Genomic DNA, 15,504 nt, shown 5'->3' with positions numbered 1-15,504 from the left:
TGTAATCCCAACACTTTGGGAGGCCAAGGCAGGAGGATGGCTTGAGGCCAGGAGTTCAAGACCAGCCTGGGCAACACAGTGAGGCCCCATTTCTACAAAAATTAAAAATCTAGCTGGGTGTGGTAGTGTGTGCCTGTAGTTCCAGCTACTTGGGAGGCCGAGGGGGTATGATGTCTTGAGCCCAGGAGTTTGGGTTGCAGTAAGCTATGATTGTGCCAGCGCACTCCAGCCTGGGTGACAGAGCAAGAGCCCGACTCTAAAAAACAAAACAAAACAAAACAAAACAAAATAGGCTGGGTGCAGTGGCTCACGCCTGTAATCTCAGCTACTCGGGAGGCTGAGGCAGGAGAATCGCTTGAACCTGGGAGGTGAAGGCTGCAGTGAGCCGAGATTGCATTACTGCACTCCAGCCTGGGCAACAGAGCAAGACTTTGTCTCAAAAAAAAAAAAAAAAAAAAAAAAAAAAGAAGGAGGGGAAGCCAGCTGGTTCCAGGCCCTGAGGGGTGCTTGGCCCAAGGAGGAAGGACAAGATGCCAGGACGGACAAGACGCCATGCCCTGCTCCAACAAATCTGGCCCTAGAATGCAGACAGCCCGCCATGGCAGGTGCAGTGGCCCATGCATGCAGAAAGGCCCAGGTTACAGCTGCCTTTCCAGGCCCGTTGGCCTCAACATCCAACAGGTTGAGTCATCAGAAGGAGCTGGAATGGTGTCATGGGTCCCAAGCTGGGATGAGGGAGTTCAAGGTCACAGCCGATGGCCAACCATCGAAGCCAAGGGTGGACCAGTCAGTGGAAGGAACACAGCGGGTGGGGAGACCCCCCAGGCCCTCCTCACCTCTCCACAGCCCTTCGGATATGGGCCATCCAGGCGTTCCTGTCCTCTTTGGAGCTCGTGTAGATTTCATACATCTCTGGCCCTTGCAAGGAGGCGCTGATCAGAAACATCGCTTTCTCCTCGTTGGCCACTTCCCTCACGATGAGCTTTTGTAATGAGATGACGGGTGGCTTTGAGTCCTGCATGGGTAGAGGGCATTGGGGAGGTCACCCTTTACCCCACCGCACCCAAACAGCAGCGAGGTCAAGGGCCTGGTGAGGGGAACTACGAGTGGGGGTCACGCTCCTCGTTTCTTTTCAAACAATTCAAAGCAGAAATATTTTGCCATCTGGGGGAAAAAGACACTATTGCAATGAAATCCTAGAATCCTTTTTTTTTTTTTACTATCTTGGAGGCCAGGTCTTGCTCTGTCACCCAGGCTGTAGTGCAGTGGTGCAATCATTGCTCCCTGCAGCCTTGACCTCCCAGGCTCAAGTGATCCTCCCACCTCAGCCTCCTGAGTAGCTGGGATTATAGGTGCATGCCGCCAGGCCCAGCTAAGTTTTGTATTTTTTATAGAGATGAGATCTCACTGTGTTGCCCAGGCTGGTCTTGAACTCCTAGGCTCAAGTGATCCTCCTATCTCGGCCTCCCAAAGTGCTGAGGTGACAGGAGTGAGCCATCTTGCCCCTTAGTATCCTGATAATGTGTAAATTTCGTCAGCTTAAAAATTTTTAAAAATAGTCAGCAATGCACATACACACGACAAAGCTCAAAAGATACAACAGTATGTAGTATATAACAACAAATAAACCCATCTCTGTCTTGTGCCTCAGGCCACCCAGAGCCACCGGTATTTCTAGTCTGTCACGCATCCTTCAAGAGACAATGCCTCCACAGACCAGCAAAACGTACATTTTAACTGGCTAGAGTGGGCTACACTGTGTTCCCCACAAATCATATGAGGTCCTGACCCCCAGTACCTCAGAATGTGGCTGTCTTTGGAGATGGGGCCTTTAAAGAGGTGATTAAGGTCTGGGTGTGGTGGCTCACTCCTGTAATCCCAGCACTTTGGGAGGCTGAGGCAGGCAGATCACTTAATCAAGGAGTTCAAGACCAGTGTGGCCAACGTGCCCCGTCTCTACCAAAAATACAAAAAGTAGCTGGGTGTGGCAGCGGGAACCTGTAATCCCAGCTACTCAGGAGGCTGAGGCAGGAGAATCACTTGAACTCGGGAGGTGGAGGTTGCAGTAAGTCGAGATTGTGCCACTGCACTCCAGGCTGGGTGACAGAGCGAGACTCTGTCTCAAAAAAAAAAAGAGAGAGAGAGAGAGAGAGAGATGATTATGGCAAAATGAGATCATATGGGTGGGCCCAAATCCAATCCAATCTGACTGGCATCCTTCTAACAAGAGGAGATTAGCAGAGACACACACAGAGGGATGGCCACGTGAGGACACAGAGTACAGACGAGCAGATGGCTGTCTACAAGCCAACGGGCCTCAGAAGAAACCAACCATGCCAACACTTTCATCTTGGACTTTCAGCCTGCAGAAACATGAGACGATAAATTTATGTGGTCTAAACCACCCAGTCCATGATACTTTGTTTACAGCAGCCTCAGCAAACAAATACACTGGTTAAGAACACACCAGCAGCTGGACGCGGTGGCGCAAGACTGTAATCCCATCACTTTGGGAGGCCAAGGCAGGAGGATCACTTGAGGTTAGGAGTTGGAGACCATCCTGGCCAACATGGTAAAACCCCGTCTCTACTAAAAATACAAAAAATTAGCCAGGCCTGGTGACGGGTGCCTGTAATCCCAGCTACATGGGCCTGGGAAACTCACAGGTGCCCCTTCCACGGGCAGTTTCAGCCAACCTCCCAACAAGGTCACAGCAAGCAGGGCCCTTCGTCTGTTTTTTGTTTGTTTGTTTTGTTTTTTTGTTTTGAGATAGAGTCTCGCTCTGTTGCCCTGGCTGGAGAGCAGTGGCGCAATCTTGCTGGAGAGCAGTGGCACAATCTCAGCTCACTGCAACCTTCGCCTCCTGGGTTCAGGTGATTATCCTGCCTCAGCCTCCTGAGTAGCTGGGACTACAGACATGGGCCACCATGCCCGGCTAATTTTTGTATTTTTAGTAGAGGTGAGGTTTCACCATGTTGGCCAGGCTGGACTTGAAATCCTGAGCTCAAGTGATCCACCCACCTTGGCCTCCCAAAGCGCTGGGATTATAGGCGTGAGCCACAGCACCCAGCTGACCCTTCGTCTGAATAGACAGGATACATACCACAGAAGCAAAGACGTATTTCTGATCTTTTTCTTGTAGCAGCAAAAGTACATCGGTCAGCAGGACGGCCAGGACATCTGGGAAAACAGCATGGAAGGAGGCATCTTAAAGGTCCCATGGCCAGGAGGTCTTGCTGGCAACCCCCACGGATGCCACTTCCCAGGAAGGTGTAAGCAGCGTGATGCTTCTGCCTGGGCCTAGAAGTTTCCTTTCTGCCTTGCCTGCACCCCCCATCACCTTTCCAGGTCTCAACCTTCAGCACCAACGAGCAGCCGGAGCCTCCTCTAAGTCCCTTCTGTGTCCAGAGCTCAAACCAGGGCTCCCGCCCGTGTTAGGCCACTGTGCCTGGCAGTTCTCTTTGCTGTAACAACACCTGCTGGGTCTGACCTTTGAGAGTCTGATGTGGTTTGGCTGCATCCCCACCTACATCTCATCTTGAATTCCCACGTGCTGTAAGAGGGACCCGGTGGGAGGTAATTGAATCATGGGGGCAGATCTTTTCCATGCCTTTCTCGTGATAGTGAATGAGTCTCACAAGAGCTGACAGTTTATAAGGGGGAATTGCCCTGCACAAGCTCCCTCTTGCTTTGCCTGCTGCCATCCATGTAAGACGTGACTTGCTCCTCCTGCCTTCTGCCATGATTGTGAGGTCTTCCCCCCTAGGTGGAACTATTTAAGTCCATTAAACCTCTTTCTTTGGTAAGTTGCCCAGTCTCAGGTATGTCTTTATCAGCAGCATGAACACGGACTAATACAGTATCTCTCCCTCTGATGTCTCAGATGTGAACGGAGCTCTCTGTTCTCTCTGCTCCTGGGTCACCAGGACCCAAGCCACTGCAGCGATGCAGGCCAGGGGTGGTCTCAGTCCCCTCGTGCCCCTCAGTCCTCCTCAGTGCCTTGTCCCTGTATGAATGTCTCGTGCTGTATGGCTTCCTGCACATAGATGCAAACCCTGAGCTGTGTTTCAAGGGCAACGCCACTTTTGGGGAGCTGCTTCCAACACCCCTAAGTCAGATACGCTTTTGCTAATTCTCTCACACTGCAGCCTGCTGGCTTCCTTAAAGCATCTGCTGGACTTCTAACTAGTTTTTCCGTTTGTTTGCTTGTTTCTCTCTTTCAGCCCCAGTGACTGATGCCCTAAAAGGCTAGGCGCCAGGTCTAGCCCGGTGGGGTGTATTCCTACCATCCAACTCTGTGCCTGGCGGGCAGTAGGCACTAAACCTGTCTGTGAAATACACGCCTACTCAAATGATGAGTGGGCAAATGCTGTCATTTGGCCACCTCAGTGACTCCCTCAAGATCCTTAAAGATGCTGATGTGAATGGATAGCTTGGGATGTTTCTAGAGGCTCCAAAAATGAACAGGAAACCCAGGGATGAATCCTGAGCGCTCTCTGGTCTGAACTGCAACATGGGTCTTGAAAGTAGGGCTCGGAGCACACCCTGGGCAGCGAGTGGGATGCTTGGGGACATTGATCAGCAGTCCTGGGAGTATTCTCTACCCACATGGGGGCCACTCAGTGGCTGGGCCCATGGCAGGCAGGCTGGCCCATGACTAACCAGATGGGCAGCTGAGCGTGTTCGGAATTCTGGGCCCAAACCTGGGGTGTCACGATGTGTCACCAATGCCCTGGGTATCCATTTGGAAGTCAACAACTCAGCATGCCCTCCTGGTTTGTACTGCACCCTTCCAAAGACCAGAGGAGGAGGATGGTGATACAACCACCTCTTTTATGCTACACCCCAGCTGCCTTCCTCATCCTGACTCAGCTCATAACCTCCCTTCAGCCATGAAGTAGCCAGACTTCAGTGGCTCTGTGTCAGTTGACACCCACCAAACCAAGATGGTGCCTACTGATCCGAGATGATGCCACCACTCCCAAGACCATGCCACCAGTCCAAGATGGCACCCACCAATCAAAATGGTGGCCACTGATCCAAGAGGGAGCCCACTGATCAAGATAATGCCACCATTCCAAGATGGTGCTCATTGATCCAAGATGGTACTCACTGATCCAGGATGATGTCACTACTTCCAAGACTATGCCACCAATCCAAGATGGCACCCACTGATCTAAGATGGTGCCATCATTCCCAAGAGTGTGCCACCAATCCAATATGGCACCCACCAACCCAAATGGTGCCCACTGATTCAAGAGGGCACCCACCAAGATGGTGCCACTGATCCAAGATGGTACTACCATTCCCAAGACCATGCCACCAATCCAAGATGGCACCCACCACTCCAAGCGGGTGCCCACAACTCCCAAGATGGTGCCACCAATACAATATGGTGCCACCACTCCAAGATGGTGCTGCTAATCCACTATGGCACCCACCAATCCAAGATGATGCCCACTGATCCAAGATGGCACCCATCACTCTAAGAGGGCACCCACAACTCCCAAGATGGTGCTACCAACCCAAGATAGCACCCACCAATCCAATATAGTGCCACCAATCCAACATGGCACCCACCAATAAAAAATGGCAACCAACACTCCAAAATGGTACCCACTGATACAGGATAGTGCCACCAATCAAGAGAGTACCCACCTCTCCAAGATGGTACCCACTGATACAAGATGGTGCCACTAACCTAAGACAGTGCCCACCACTCCAAGACGGTGCCCACTGATCCAAGATGGCACCTACTAGAGGTGGCCAGGGGCAGGCCTTTACCTTTCAAGCGCCCTGATGTGGTCTTCCAGCATAGCATGCCCTCCAGGTGAAGCTGCCGCTGAAGCATGTCTTCCTTGCGGAAGGTGAGCCCGTTCTTGAGTTTGCTGGAGGACTTCAGGTCCATCTTCCCTGCGATCTCCCTGAGGCGCTGGCCCTTCTCACACTCACTGACCTTGGCGTCCACTTGTGAGATGATATCTTTGATGAGGTTCAAGGCCTGGGTCAGGTCTTCATAGTCCTCAGTGCCAGCTGCCACACATAGCAGAGTTAACGTCTTTCTTTTCCACTTTAACACAACAGAAGTGGACACACTCACTATGTATGGGTGTGTGGGATCTATGAGGTGTGTGGACACACTCATGTATGGGCGTGTGGGATCTATGAGGTGTGTGGACACACTCATGTATGGGCGTGTGGGATCTATGAGGTGTGTGGACACACTCATGTATGGGCGTGTGGGATCTATGAGGTGTGTGGACACACTATGTATGGGCGTGTGAGATCTATGAGGTGTGTGGACACACTCATGTATGGGCGTGTGGGATCTATGAGGTGTGTGGACACACTATGTATGGGTGTATGGGATCTATGAGGTGTGTGGACACACTCATGTATGGGCATGTGGGATCTATGAGGTGTGTGGACACACTCATGTATGGGCGTGTGGGATCTATGAGGTGTGTGGACACACTATGTATGGGCGTGTGAGATCTATGAGGTGTGTGGACACACCCATGTATGGGCGTGTGGGATCTATGAGGTGTGTGGACACACTCATGTATGGGCGTGTGGGATCTATGAGGTGTGTGGACACACTCATGTATGGGCGTGTGGGATCTATGTGGTGTGTTCTCCAAGGCCACCACTCAGAAGACCCTCAAGATCACTTCCCAACTGTAATCTCCTGAGATGCAAATAGTTCTCCAAGATAAATGCAACACTTTAGAGTTTAGTTTTGCGGCGGGGGGCGGGGGGCGTTGTGGGGACAGAGTCTGGCTCTGTCGCCCAGGCTGGAGTACAATGGCGCAATCTCAGCTCACTGCAACTTGTCTCTCAGGTTCAAGTGATTCTCCTGCCTCAGTCTCTGGAGTAGCTGGGATTACAGGCACCCGCCACCATGCCCAGCTACTTTTTTTGGTATTTTTAGTATAGACGGGGTTTTGCTATGTTGGCCAGGCTGGTCTCAAACTCCTGATCTCAAGTGATCTGCCTGCCTCAGCCTCCTAAAGTGCTGGGATTACAGGCATGAGCCACCACGCCTGGCTCAGAGTTGAGTTTTTACCTAGGTAGAGCGTCCATCGAATGCAGAAGCTAAGGTGCAATTCAAGTGGCAAAACTGCCATGACTAGCTCTGCCGTCTACTGCTTGGTAAACAAACTCTCCTCTGTCCCAATCCCTTCATAAAAGACTCCCAGCTGGGCGCGGTGGCTCACGCCTGTAATCCCAGCACTCTGGGAGGCCGAGGCGGGCGGATCACCTGAGGTCGGGAGTTCAAGACAAGCCTGGCCAACATGGAGAAACCTCGTCTCTACTAAAAATATATATAAAAATTAGCCAGGAGTGGTGGACATGCCTGTCATCCCAGCTACTTGGGAGGTTGAGGCAGGAGAATCACTTGAACCCGGGAGGCAGAGGTTGCAGTGAGCCAAGATTATGCCACTGCACTCTAGCCTGGGCCATAAGAGTGTCTTATTGCTGTCTTAAAATAAATAAATAAATAAATTAATTAATTAATTAATTAAAAAAATAAAAAGACTTCTTCCACCTCCTGTTGTGACTGGGATCTGGCTCCTCCCATTCCAAGGATGTGGCTTTTATAGCGGGGAAACTTGTTCATCCTCTCATAGCCTGAATTCACTGGTGAAGCAAGAGTTGTGGTCAGCATGGCCCTGGCTCCCAGAACTGCCGGCTGGACTGCCCGCCCTTCTCTGCCTCCCTGGCTCCAGACACATCCCTTGCTCAGCCCTGGTCATACGACACAGAGGCCATCTCTGGGTCTGTTTGAACCACCAGGGCACCATCTCCATCCATTCATTCATCCTTTCCACAGACACTGACACTGAGGGCCTGCAGTGGTCCAGCCTGTGCTAGGGGCTGGGGGAAACAGTTGGCAAATAAGACCTGGCTCCTGCTTTCATGGTGCTGACCACCCCATCTTTCTTGTATCAAAAATCCTAGGCCAGGCTCGGTGCGGCACAGTGGCTCACGCCTGTAATCCCAGCACTTTGGGAGGCCAAAGTGGGCGGATCATTTGAGGCCAGGAGTTTAAGACCAGCCTGATCAACATGGTGAATCCCCATCTCTACTACAAATATCAAAATTAGCTAGGCGTGGTGGTGCACGCCTGTAGTCCCAGCTACTCGGGAGGCTGAGGCAGGAGAATCGCTTGAACTTGGGAAGAGGAGGTTGCAGTGAGCTGAGGTCGCGCCACTGCACTCCAGCCTGAGGGACAGAGCAAGACTGTCTCAAAACAAAACAAAACAAACAAAAAAACCCAGGCCAGATGTGATGGCTCATGCCTGTGATCCCAGCACTTTGGAGAGACCGAGGTGGGAAGATCACTTGAACCCAGGAGTTCCAGACCAGCCTGGGCAACACAGCGAGACCCCATCTCTACCAAAAAAAAAAAATTAAAAAAAAAATTAACTGGGTGTAGTGGCGTATGCCTGTAGTCCCAGGTGCCTGGGAGGCTGAGGTAGGAGGATCACTTGAGCCCCAGAGTTGGAGGCTGCAATGAGCTATGATTTCACCACTACACTCCAGCCTGGGCAACAGAGTGAGATTCTGTCTCTTAAAAAAAAAAGGAACCCCAGCCCCCAGCAAAGTGGATTTCAAAGGGAATTTATCCAGTTTGCTGCTCAAATAGGGAGTGGGTACAGGGAGAGAGCCCCGTGCTGCAGCAGCACGGGCGGGCGGGGCAGTGGGGAGAAGGCCTACCTTCCGTGTTCTGGATGATGCGCTCCACCAGCACTGGGTATTTGGTTATGCGTTGTGTAACCAGGAGAATGCACTCCTGCACACCAAGCCGCCGCACGATGGAGAAGTTGCCAATTTTCTAGGAAACAGAAAGCAAGGTCCCGTATTAACATCTCGGAAACGGACAGCAAGATCCCACATTAACATCTCGGAAACGGAAACAGAAAGCAAGATCCCGTATTAACATCTCGGAAATGGACAGCAAGATCCCGCATTAACATCTCGGAAACAGAAAGAAAATCCCGTATTAATATCTCGGAAACGGAAACAGAAAGCAAGATCCCGTATTAACATCTCGGAAATGGACAGCAAGAGCCTGTATTAACATCTCAGAAACAGAAAGCAAGATCCCGCATTAACAGCTTGGAAACGGACAGCAAGATCCCGTATTAACATCTCGGAAACGGACAGCAAGATCCTGCATTAATATGTCAGAAACGGACAGCAAGATCCTGCATTAACATCTCAGCTCTTGCCCAATTCGTCAACAATCGGCTGCCAAGGCTGGGGCTCCTTCCTTTCTCAGCTCACCAGGACCTTTCCTTTGTCACTTTGGAGGAGACAGACACCAGATACCTGAAAGCAGGGATGACCTGCTGTATACACAAAGGCCACCAAAGGCCAGATGTGGTTGTTCATGCCTGTAATCTCAGCACTTTGGGAGGCCAAGGTGGGAGGAACGCTTGAGACCAGGAGTTTGAGACCAGCCTGGGCAACACAGCAAGACCCCATCTCTACAAAAAATTAAAATATTAGCTGGGCATGGTGGCACACTCCTGTAGTCCCAGCTACTCAGGAAGCAGAGACAGGAGGTTTTGCTTGAGCCCAGGAGTTTGAGGCTGCAGTGAGCCATGATTCTTCCATTGCACTCCAGCCTGGGCGACAGAGCAAGACCCTGACTCTAAAAAAATAAAAGAAATGAGAACCAGCCAGGGGGTTGTTATGGAAATCATCTGTCAAGCTGTCCACACACACGATGTCAACATGAACACACACCCCCTAACCCATGAGTGCTGGAACCCTCCAGAACTAGAGTGGGCATGTGCCTTCTGAATGGGTCCCTGGGTGTGATCTCAGCTCACTGCAACCTCCGCCTCCCGAGTTTAAGCGATTCTCCTGTCTCAGCCTCCGAGTAGCTGGGATTACAGGTGTGCACCACCACACCTGGCTAATTTTTGTAGTTTTAGTAGAGATGAGATTTCGCCATATTCCCCAGGCTGGTCTCAAATGATCTGCCCGCCTTGGCCTCCCCAAAAGTGCTGGGATTCCAAGCGTGAGCCACCATGCCCAGCCTGGGCGCTTTCTGATGCTCACCTCCGGCTGAGAACCAAAAGGGGTCACCTGACACTCTCTCAGGAGCATAGCACATTTTCTGCTTGTTTGCTCCCGCTGCTCTTGTATGCATTTTAGGGATGCCAGCACTTGCAAAGAGCCACTGAAGAGGCCCAGAGCCGCTGTGGGATTTGCAAGTCTGTGGACAGAGGTTTCATTGGAATCCCCCTCCTGGCTTTGAGGAACTGCAGCTTCAAAATGATCCTCTCCCTTTCCCACCTACCTATAATGCAATGAAGTTTAAACGCATGTCACTCCTAACTTTGGACCACTGGGTGTAGAATGCCACTGCAGAACCAAGTCCTGGCCAGGCCACAGGTGATGCAGCTCTTGTGGAATCAGCGGTGTTAGGGCCTCTAAAGAGGTGAATGTTGATAGAACCAACTAGCCATCATCCAAGTGTGGTTTCTAGGACGCGGGAGGTGGGGTCTCCCTTGACTTGGCTGTCTCCGGCTGGGCTTCGAGCACCTACCCACGCTCACACAAAGGAGGCAGGAAGATCATTCTACATGCTCCAGGGGTGAACACGGACCAGCAAGGGGACAAACGTTTGGAGTAACCCTCCTTTTTTTATTTTGTATTTTTTTGAGACGGAGTTTCGCTCTTGTTGCCCAGGCTGGAGTGCAGTCGTGCGATCTCGGCTCACTGCACACTCCGCCTCCCGGGTTCACACCATTCTTCTGCCTCAGCCTCCCGAGTAGCTGGGACTACAGGCGCCTGCCACCAAGCCCGGCTAATTTTTTGTACTTTTAGTAGAGACCGGGTTTCACCATGTTAGCCAGGATGGTCTTGATCTCCTGACCTTGGGATCCGCCCAACTTGGCCTCCCAAAACGCTGGCATTACAGGCGTGAGCCACCGCGCCCAGCCCACGCCTGGCTATTTTTTTGTATTTTTAGTAAAGACAGGGTTTCGTCATGTTGGGCAGGCTGGTATTGAACTCCTGACCTCAGGTGATCTGCCCGCCTTGGCCTCCCAAAGTTACAGGGATTACAGGTATGAGCCACCGTGCCCATCTGGAGTAACCCTCCTTATGACAGACGGCATCCCCAAGGCAAAACAGGGTGGCTCTGGAGGACCAGTTCCTGGGGCAGGGAAGCCCCTTCAAATGATCCTTTGTGTCATCCAAACAGTGATGACACAAAGTGATGGTCAGCAGGTCCCATGCTGAGGGCTGCAGGGGTCTCTCAGGGGCCACTGTGGCCTGGCAAGGAACAAAGTCTAGATATGCTTTCTTTGATTGATTTTGTTAATATGTGTGTGTGTATATATATGTATTTTATATAGTAGAGGTGGGATCTTGCTATGTTGCCCAGGCTGGTCTTAAACTCCTGAGCTCAACTGATTTTCCCTCCTTAGCTGCTGGAGTAGCTGGGGTTACAGGTGTGCACCACCATGCCTGGCTAATTTTTAAATTTTTCGTAGAGACAGGATCTTGCTATGTTGCCCAGGCTGGTCTCGAACTCCTGGCCTCAAGCGACCCTCCTGCCTTGGCCTCCCAAAGTGCTGGATTTACAGCGTGAGGCATTGCATCTGGCCTGCTTTATTTTACATCTCAGGATTCTATGTAAGATTTCACTGGTGTGTTCTGAATGGGGTTGTAGTTAAAAGCCAAACCAAACCTTGAAAATCACTGCTACATAACACATGCCTTATAATTCCCAAGTCCCAAGACTCTACGATTCTGTGGAAAAACCCCACAGTGAAGAATATAAGTTTTTTTTTGTTTTGTTTTGTTTTTTTTGAGACAGATTCTTGCTCTGTTGCCAGGCTGGAGTGCAGTGGCAGTGGCGTGATCTCGGCTCACTGTAACCTTCGCTTCCTGGGTTCAAGCAATTCCTCTGCCTCAGCCTCCCAAGTAGCTGGGATTACAGGTGCGTGCCACCATGCCCGGCTAATTTTTTGTATTTTAATAGAGACGGGGTTTCACCATGTTGGCCAAGACGGTCTCGATCTCCTGACCTCGTGATCCGCCCGCCTCAGTCTCCCAAAGTGCTGGGATTACAGGCGTGAGCCACTGCGCCCGGCCAGAATATAAGTTTTTGATTAAAAAAAAAAACTTGTTTTTACCTTGATCAAGTTTTGAAATTTCTTGTTTTGCTGAAGCAGCAACTTATAATGACTAACAGCTTCATTGTGGCCACTACAAAACACACCGTACTTTTCTTTCATTCTCTCCCCATTTTCACCTGAAAACTGATAAACAAAAGAATGGAAATGTTAATTAAACATGAAAACTGCCAAAGTATATTTTCATCTAATTCGTCTGAGTGTGCTAAAATAAATATTAGATTTATTTGCAATTCCATTTTATTTCTTTTTTTTTTTTTTGAGACAGCATCTTGCTCTGTGGCTCAGGCTGAAGTGCAATGGCACGATCTTGGCTCACTGCAACCTCCGCCTCCCGGGTTCACGCAATGCCCCTGCTGTAGCCTCCCGAGTAGCTGGGATTACAGGTGCTGCCACCACGCCCGGCTAATTTTTTTTAGACAGAGTCTCACTCTGTTGCCCAGGCTGGAGTACAGTGGCGTGATCTTGGCTCACTGTGGCATCTTGCTCTGTGGCCCAGGCTGAAGTGCAATGGCGCGATCTTGGTTCACTGCAACCTCCACCTCCTGGGGTCAAGCGATCCTCCTGCCTCAGCCTCCTGAGTAGCTGAGATTATAGGTGCACGCCACCATGCCCGGCTAATTTTTGTATTTTTAGTAGAGACCAGGTTTCACCATGTCGGTCAGGCTGGTCTCGAACTCTTGACCTCTTGATCTACCCACCTCAGCTTCCCAAAGTGCTGGGATTATAGGCGTGAGCTACCATGCCTGGCCAGCCAAAGTATATTTTCATCTAATTTGTCTGACTCTGCTAAAATAAATATTAGATTTATTTGCAATTCCATTTTCTTTCTTTTTTTTTTTTTTAGAGACAGCATCTTGCTCTGTGGCTCAGGCTGGAGTGCAGTGGTGCGATCTTGGCTTACTGCAACCTCTGCCTTCCGGGTTTGAGCGATTCTCCTGCTGCAGCCTCCTGAGTAGCTGGGATTACAGGTGCCGCCACCACACCTGGCTAACCTGACCATGTTGGTCAGGCTGGCCTTGAACTCATAACCTCAAGTGATCTACCCCCCTCAGCCTCCCAAAGTGTTGGGGTTACAGGTGTGAACCACAGCACCCAGCTGCAGTTCCACTTTCTAATATGTCCTCAAACAGAGAAATGCTTCAGTTTGGGGTGTCTACTCGCAAGCAGTCATAAAGGTAAAATAAAAAAACCTTCTGCTTTGGGGCTTTGCTACATCACAGATGCCGTAAAACTTCCTAAGAGCTGAGAAAAAAAGTAAATTTCAGCCAACGGACATTAGAAACATAAAAAGCAGGCCAGATGCAGTGGCTCACACACGTAATCCCAGCAGTTTGGAAGACTGAGGCAGGAGGATCACCTGAGGTCAAGAGTTGGAGACCAGCCTGGCCAACATGGTGAAACCCTGTCTCTACCGAAAATACAAAAAAATTAGCTGGGTGTGGTGGCAGGCGCCTGTAATCCCAGCTACTCGGGAGGCTGAGGCATGAGAATTGCTTGAATTTGGGAGGTGCAGGTTGCAGTGAGCCGACATTGCGCCACTGCACTCCAGCTTGGGCGACAGAGCGAGACTTCGTCTCAAAAAAAAAAAAAGAAACATAAAAAGCAAAAGGATTGTTCTTCTAAGTAGCTGGCCCAGGATGCTTTGAGCAAATAGTTTGAGGTCACACGAGGGGCATAGCTCCCCTGGGTAAATCTTGGCCTAGGGTGATCATTTGGGGTTAATACCACTACCATGGATGGTGCTGGTTCACAGGTATGCTTTCCCCTGCCCCCGAGATGGGGTCTTGCTCTGCTGCCCAGGCTGGAGAGCAGTGGCATGATCATAGCTCATTGCAATCTCCGCCTCCCAAGCTCAAGTGATCCTCCTACCTCAGCCTCCTGAGTAGCTGGGACTACAGCTATACACCACCACAGCTGGCTAATTTATTTTTATGTTTTGTAGATACGGGGTCTTGCTATGTTGCCCAGGCTGGTCTGGAACTCCTGGGCTCAAGCAATTCACCTGCTTGGCCTCCCAAAGTGCTGGGATTGCAGGTGTGGGCCACTGCACTCAGTCAATAGGTATGCTTTGAACAGTTGAAAGCATAAGTGATTTGAACCAAAACACAAAAACCAACCAACCAAACAAGAGCACAGAAGAATGTAACATTGAATAGTGTTCAGCCAGGGACACTGGCTAATTTAGGTCTCTGTGTTTCTAGAATATGAACTGCAGGCATCGCTGTAAGGGGCCCAGAACTGTGTGTCCTCAGGGGAGCAGGCACTCGACAAACAGGAGCCACTTGAGCCACTCTCGTTTTATTATTGAAAGGAACAGGCTGGCACAATGGCTCATGCCTGTGATCCCTGCACTTTGGGAGGCCGAGGCAGGGGGACTGCTTAAGCCAGGAATTTGAGACTAGCCTGGGCAACAAGGCAAGACCCAATCTCTTCAAAAAATAAAAAATTAGCCAGACATGGTGTTCCTTGGAGTCCCAGCTACGTGGAAGGCTGAGGCAGGAGGATCACTTGAGCTCAGGAGTTCAAGACCAGCCTGGGCCATAGAGTGAGACCTCATCTCTACAAAAAATAAAATTTAGCCGGGTATAGTGGCGCATAGCTGTAGTCCCAGCTACTTGGGAGGCTGAGGTGGGAGGATCACCTGAGCCTGAGAGGTTGAGGCTGCACTGAGCTGTGACTGCACCACTGCCCTCCAGCCTGGGCAACACAGCAAGACCCTATCTCAGAAAAAAAGAAGAAAGGAACAGAGACAAAGCAGAGGCTTTGAAGACTGTTGAGATGAACACGGCTGCACCCACCTGCTGAACCAGGAGGTCGCCGATTTTCTGGATGACATAATTCCGGTCACTGCCCTCCTCCAGGGACTCTTGGCGGCGCTCCTTGAGCCGAGCGAGGAAGTGGCTGTGCGTCTCCAGCAGGTCATCAGCGCATGGGAAGAGGCGGCCAATGGCCTTGCTGCTGAACTGCAGCTCCTCCTGCAGGGCCCTGGAGTACACCTTCAGCATGATCTTGAGTGTCCGCACATGGTGCACCTCTGTCTGCATCAGCTCTGCAGGGACACGGACGGCAGGACTCAGCCACGCTGGCTCCACGGCCCCGCTGGGCAGTCATGGGTGCTGCCAGCCCTTCACGTGCTGAACTGGCTCCTGAGAGTTCTCTGCCTAAGACCTTGCGCCTTTGGGATCTTTGTTACTTCCAAGGTGTCCAGGGTTTAGAGTGCTGCGGGGGGGTCCCAGCCTGAAGGAGCAGGGGAAGGAGACAGCCCTCGGCCTCCCCATCACAGGAGGGTTTTGTGCCCAGTGTCAACCCAGCGGACAACATTTTAAGTCCGTGTTTTTTT

General features: G+C 51.0%; 1 protein-coding gene across 6 annotated transcripts in view; it reads right to left on the bottom strand.

The window, feature by feature from the left end:
* Positions 1–15,504, bottom strand: part of ARHGEF18 (Rho/Rac guanine nucleotide exchange factor 18) — a 129,180-nt gene that overhangs the window by 13,253 nt on the left and 100,423 nt on the right. For all 6 annotated transcript variants that reach the window (XM_055240191.2, XM_055240190.2, XM_063615757.1 and 3 more), the window contains 6 exons: positions 14,963–15,213; positions 12,162–12,287; positions 8,722–8,839; positions 5,785–6,033; positions 3,104–3,180; positions 837–1,015 (listed from right to left, as the gene is read on the bottom strand). In XM_055240191.2, coding sequence (XP_055096166.1) covers positions 837–1,015; positions 3,104–3,180; positions 5,785–6,033; positions 8,722–8,839; positions 12,162–12,287; positions 14,963–15,213 — 1,000 coding nt within the window. The remainder of the gene's footprint in view (positions 1–836; positions 1,016–3,103; positions 3,181–5,784; positions 6,034–8,721; positions 8,840–12,161; positions 12,288–14,962; positions 15,214–15,504) is intronic.

This window comes from Symphalangus syndactylus, chromosome 13 (genome assembly GCF_028878055.3).
Source record: "Symphalangus syndactylus isolate Jambi chromosome 13, NHGRI_mSymSyn1-v2.1_pri, whole genome shotgun sequence".
In the NCBI taxonomy this organism is placed as follows: Eukaryota; Metazoa; Chordata; class Mammalia; order Primates; family Hylobatidae; genus Symphalangus; species Symphalangus syndactylus.
This window is presented reverse-complemented; position numbering and strand designations above follow the sequence as displayed.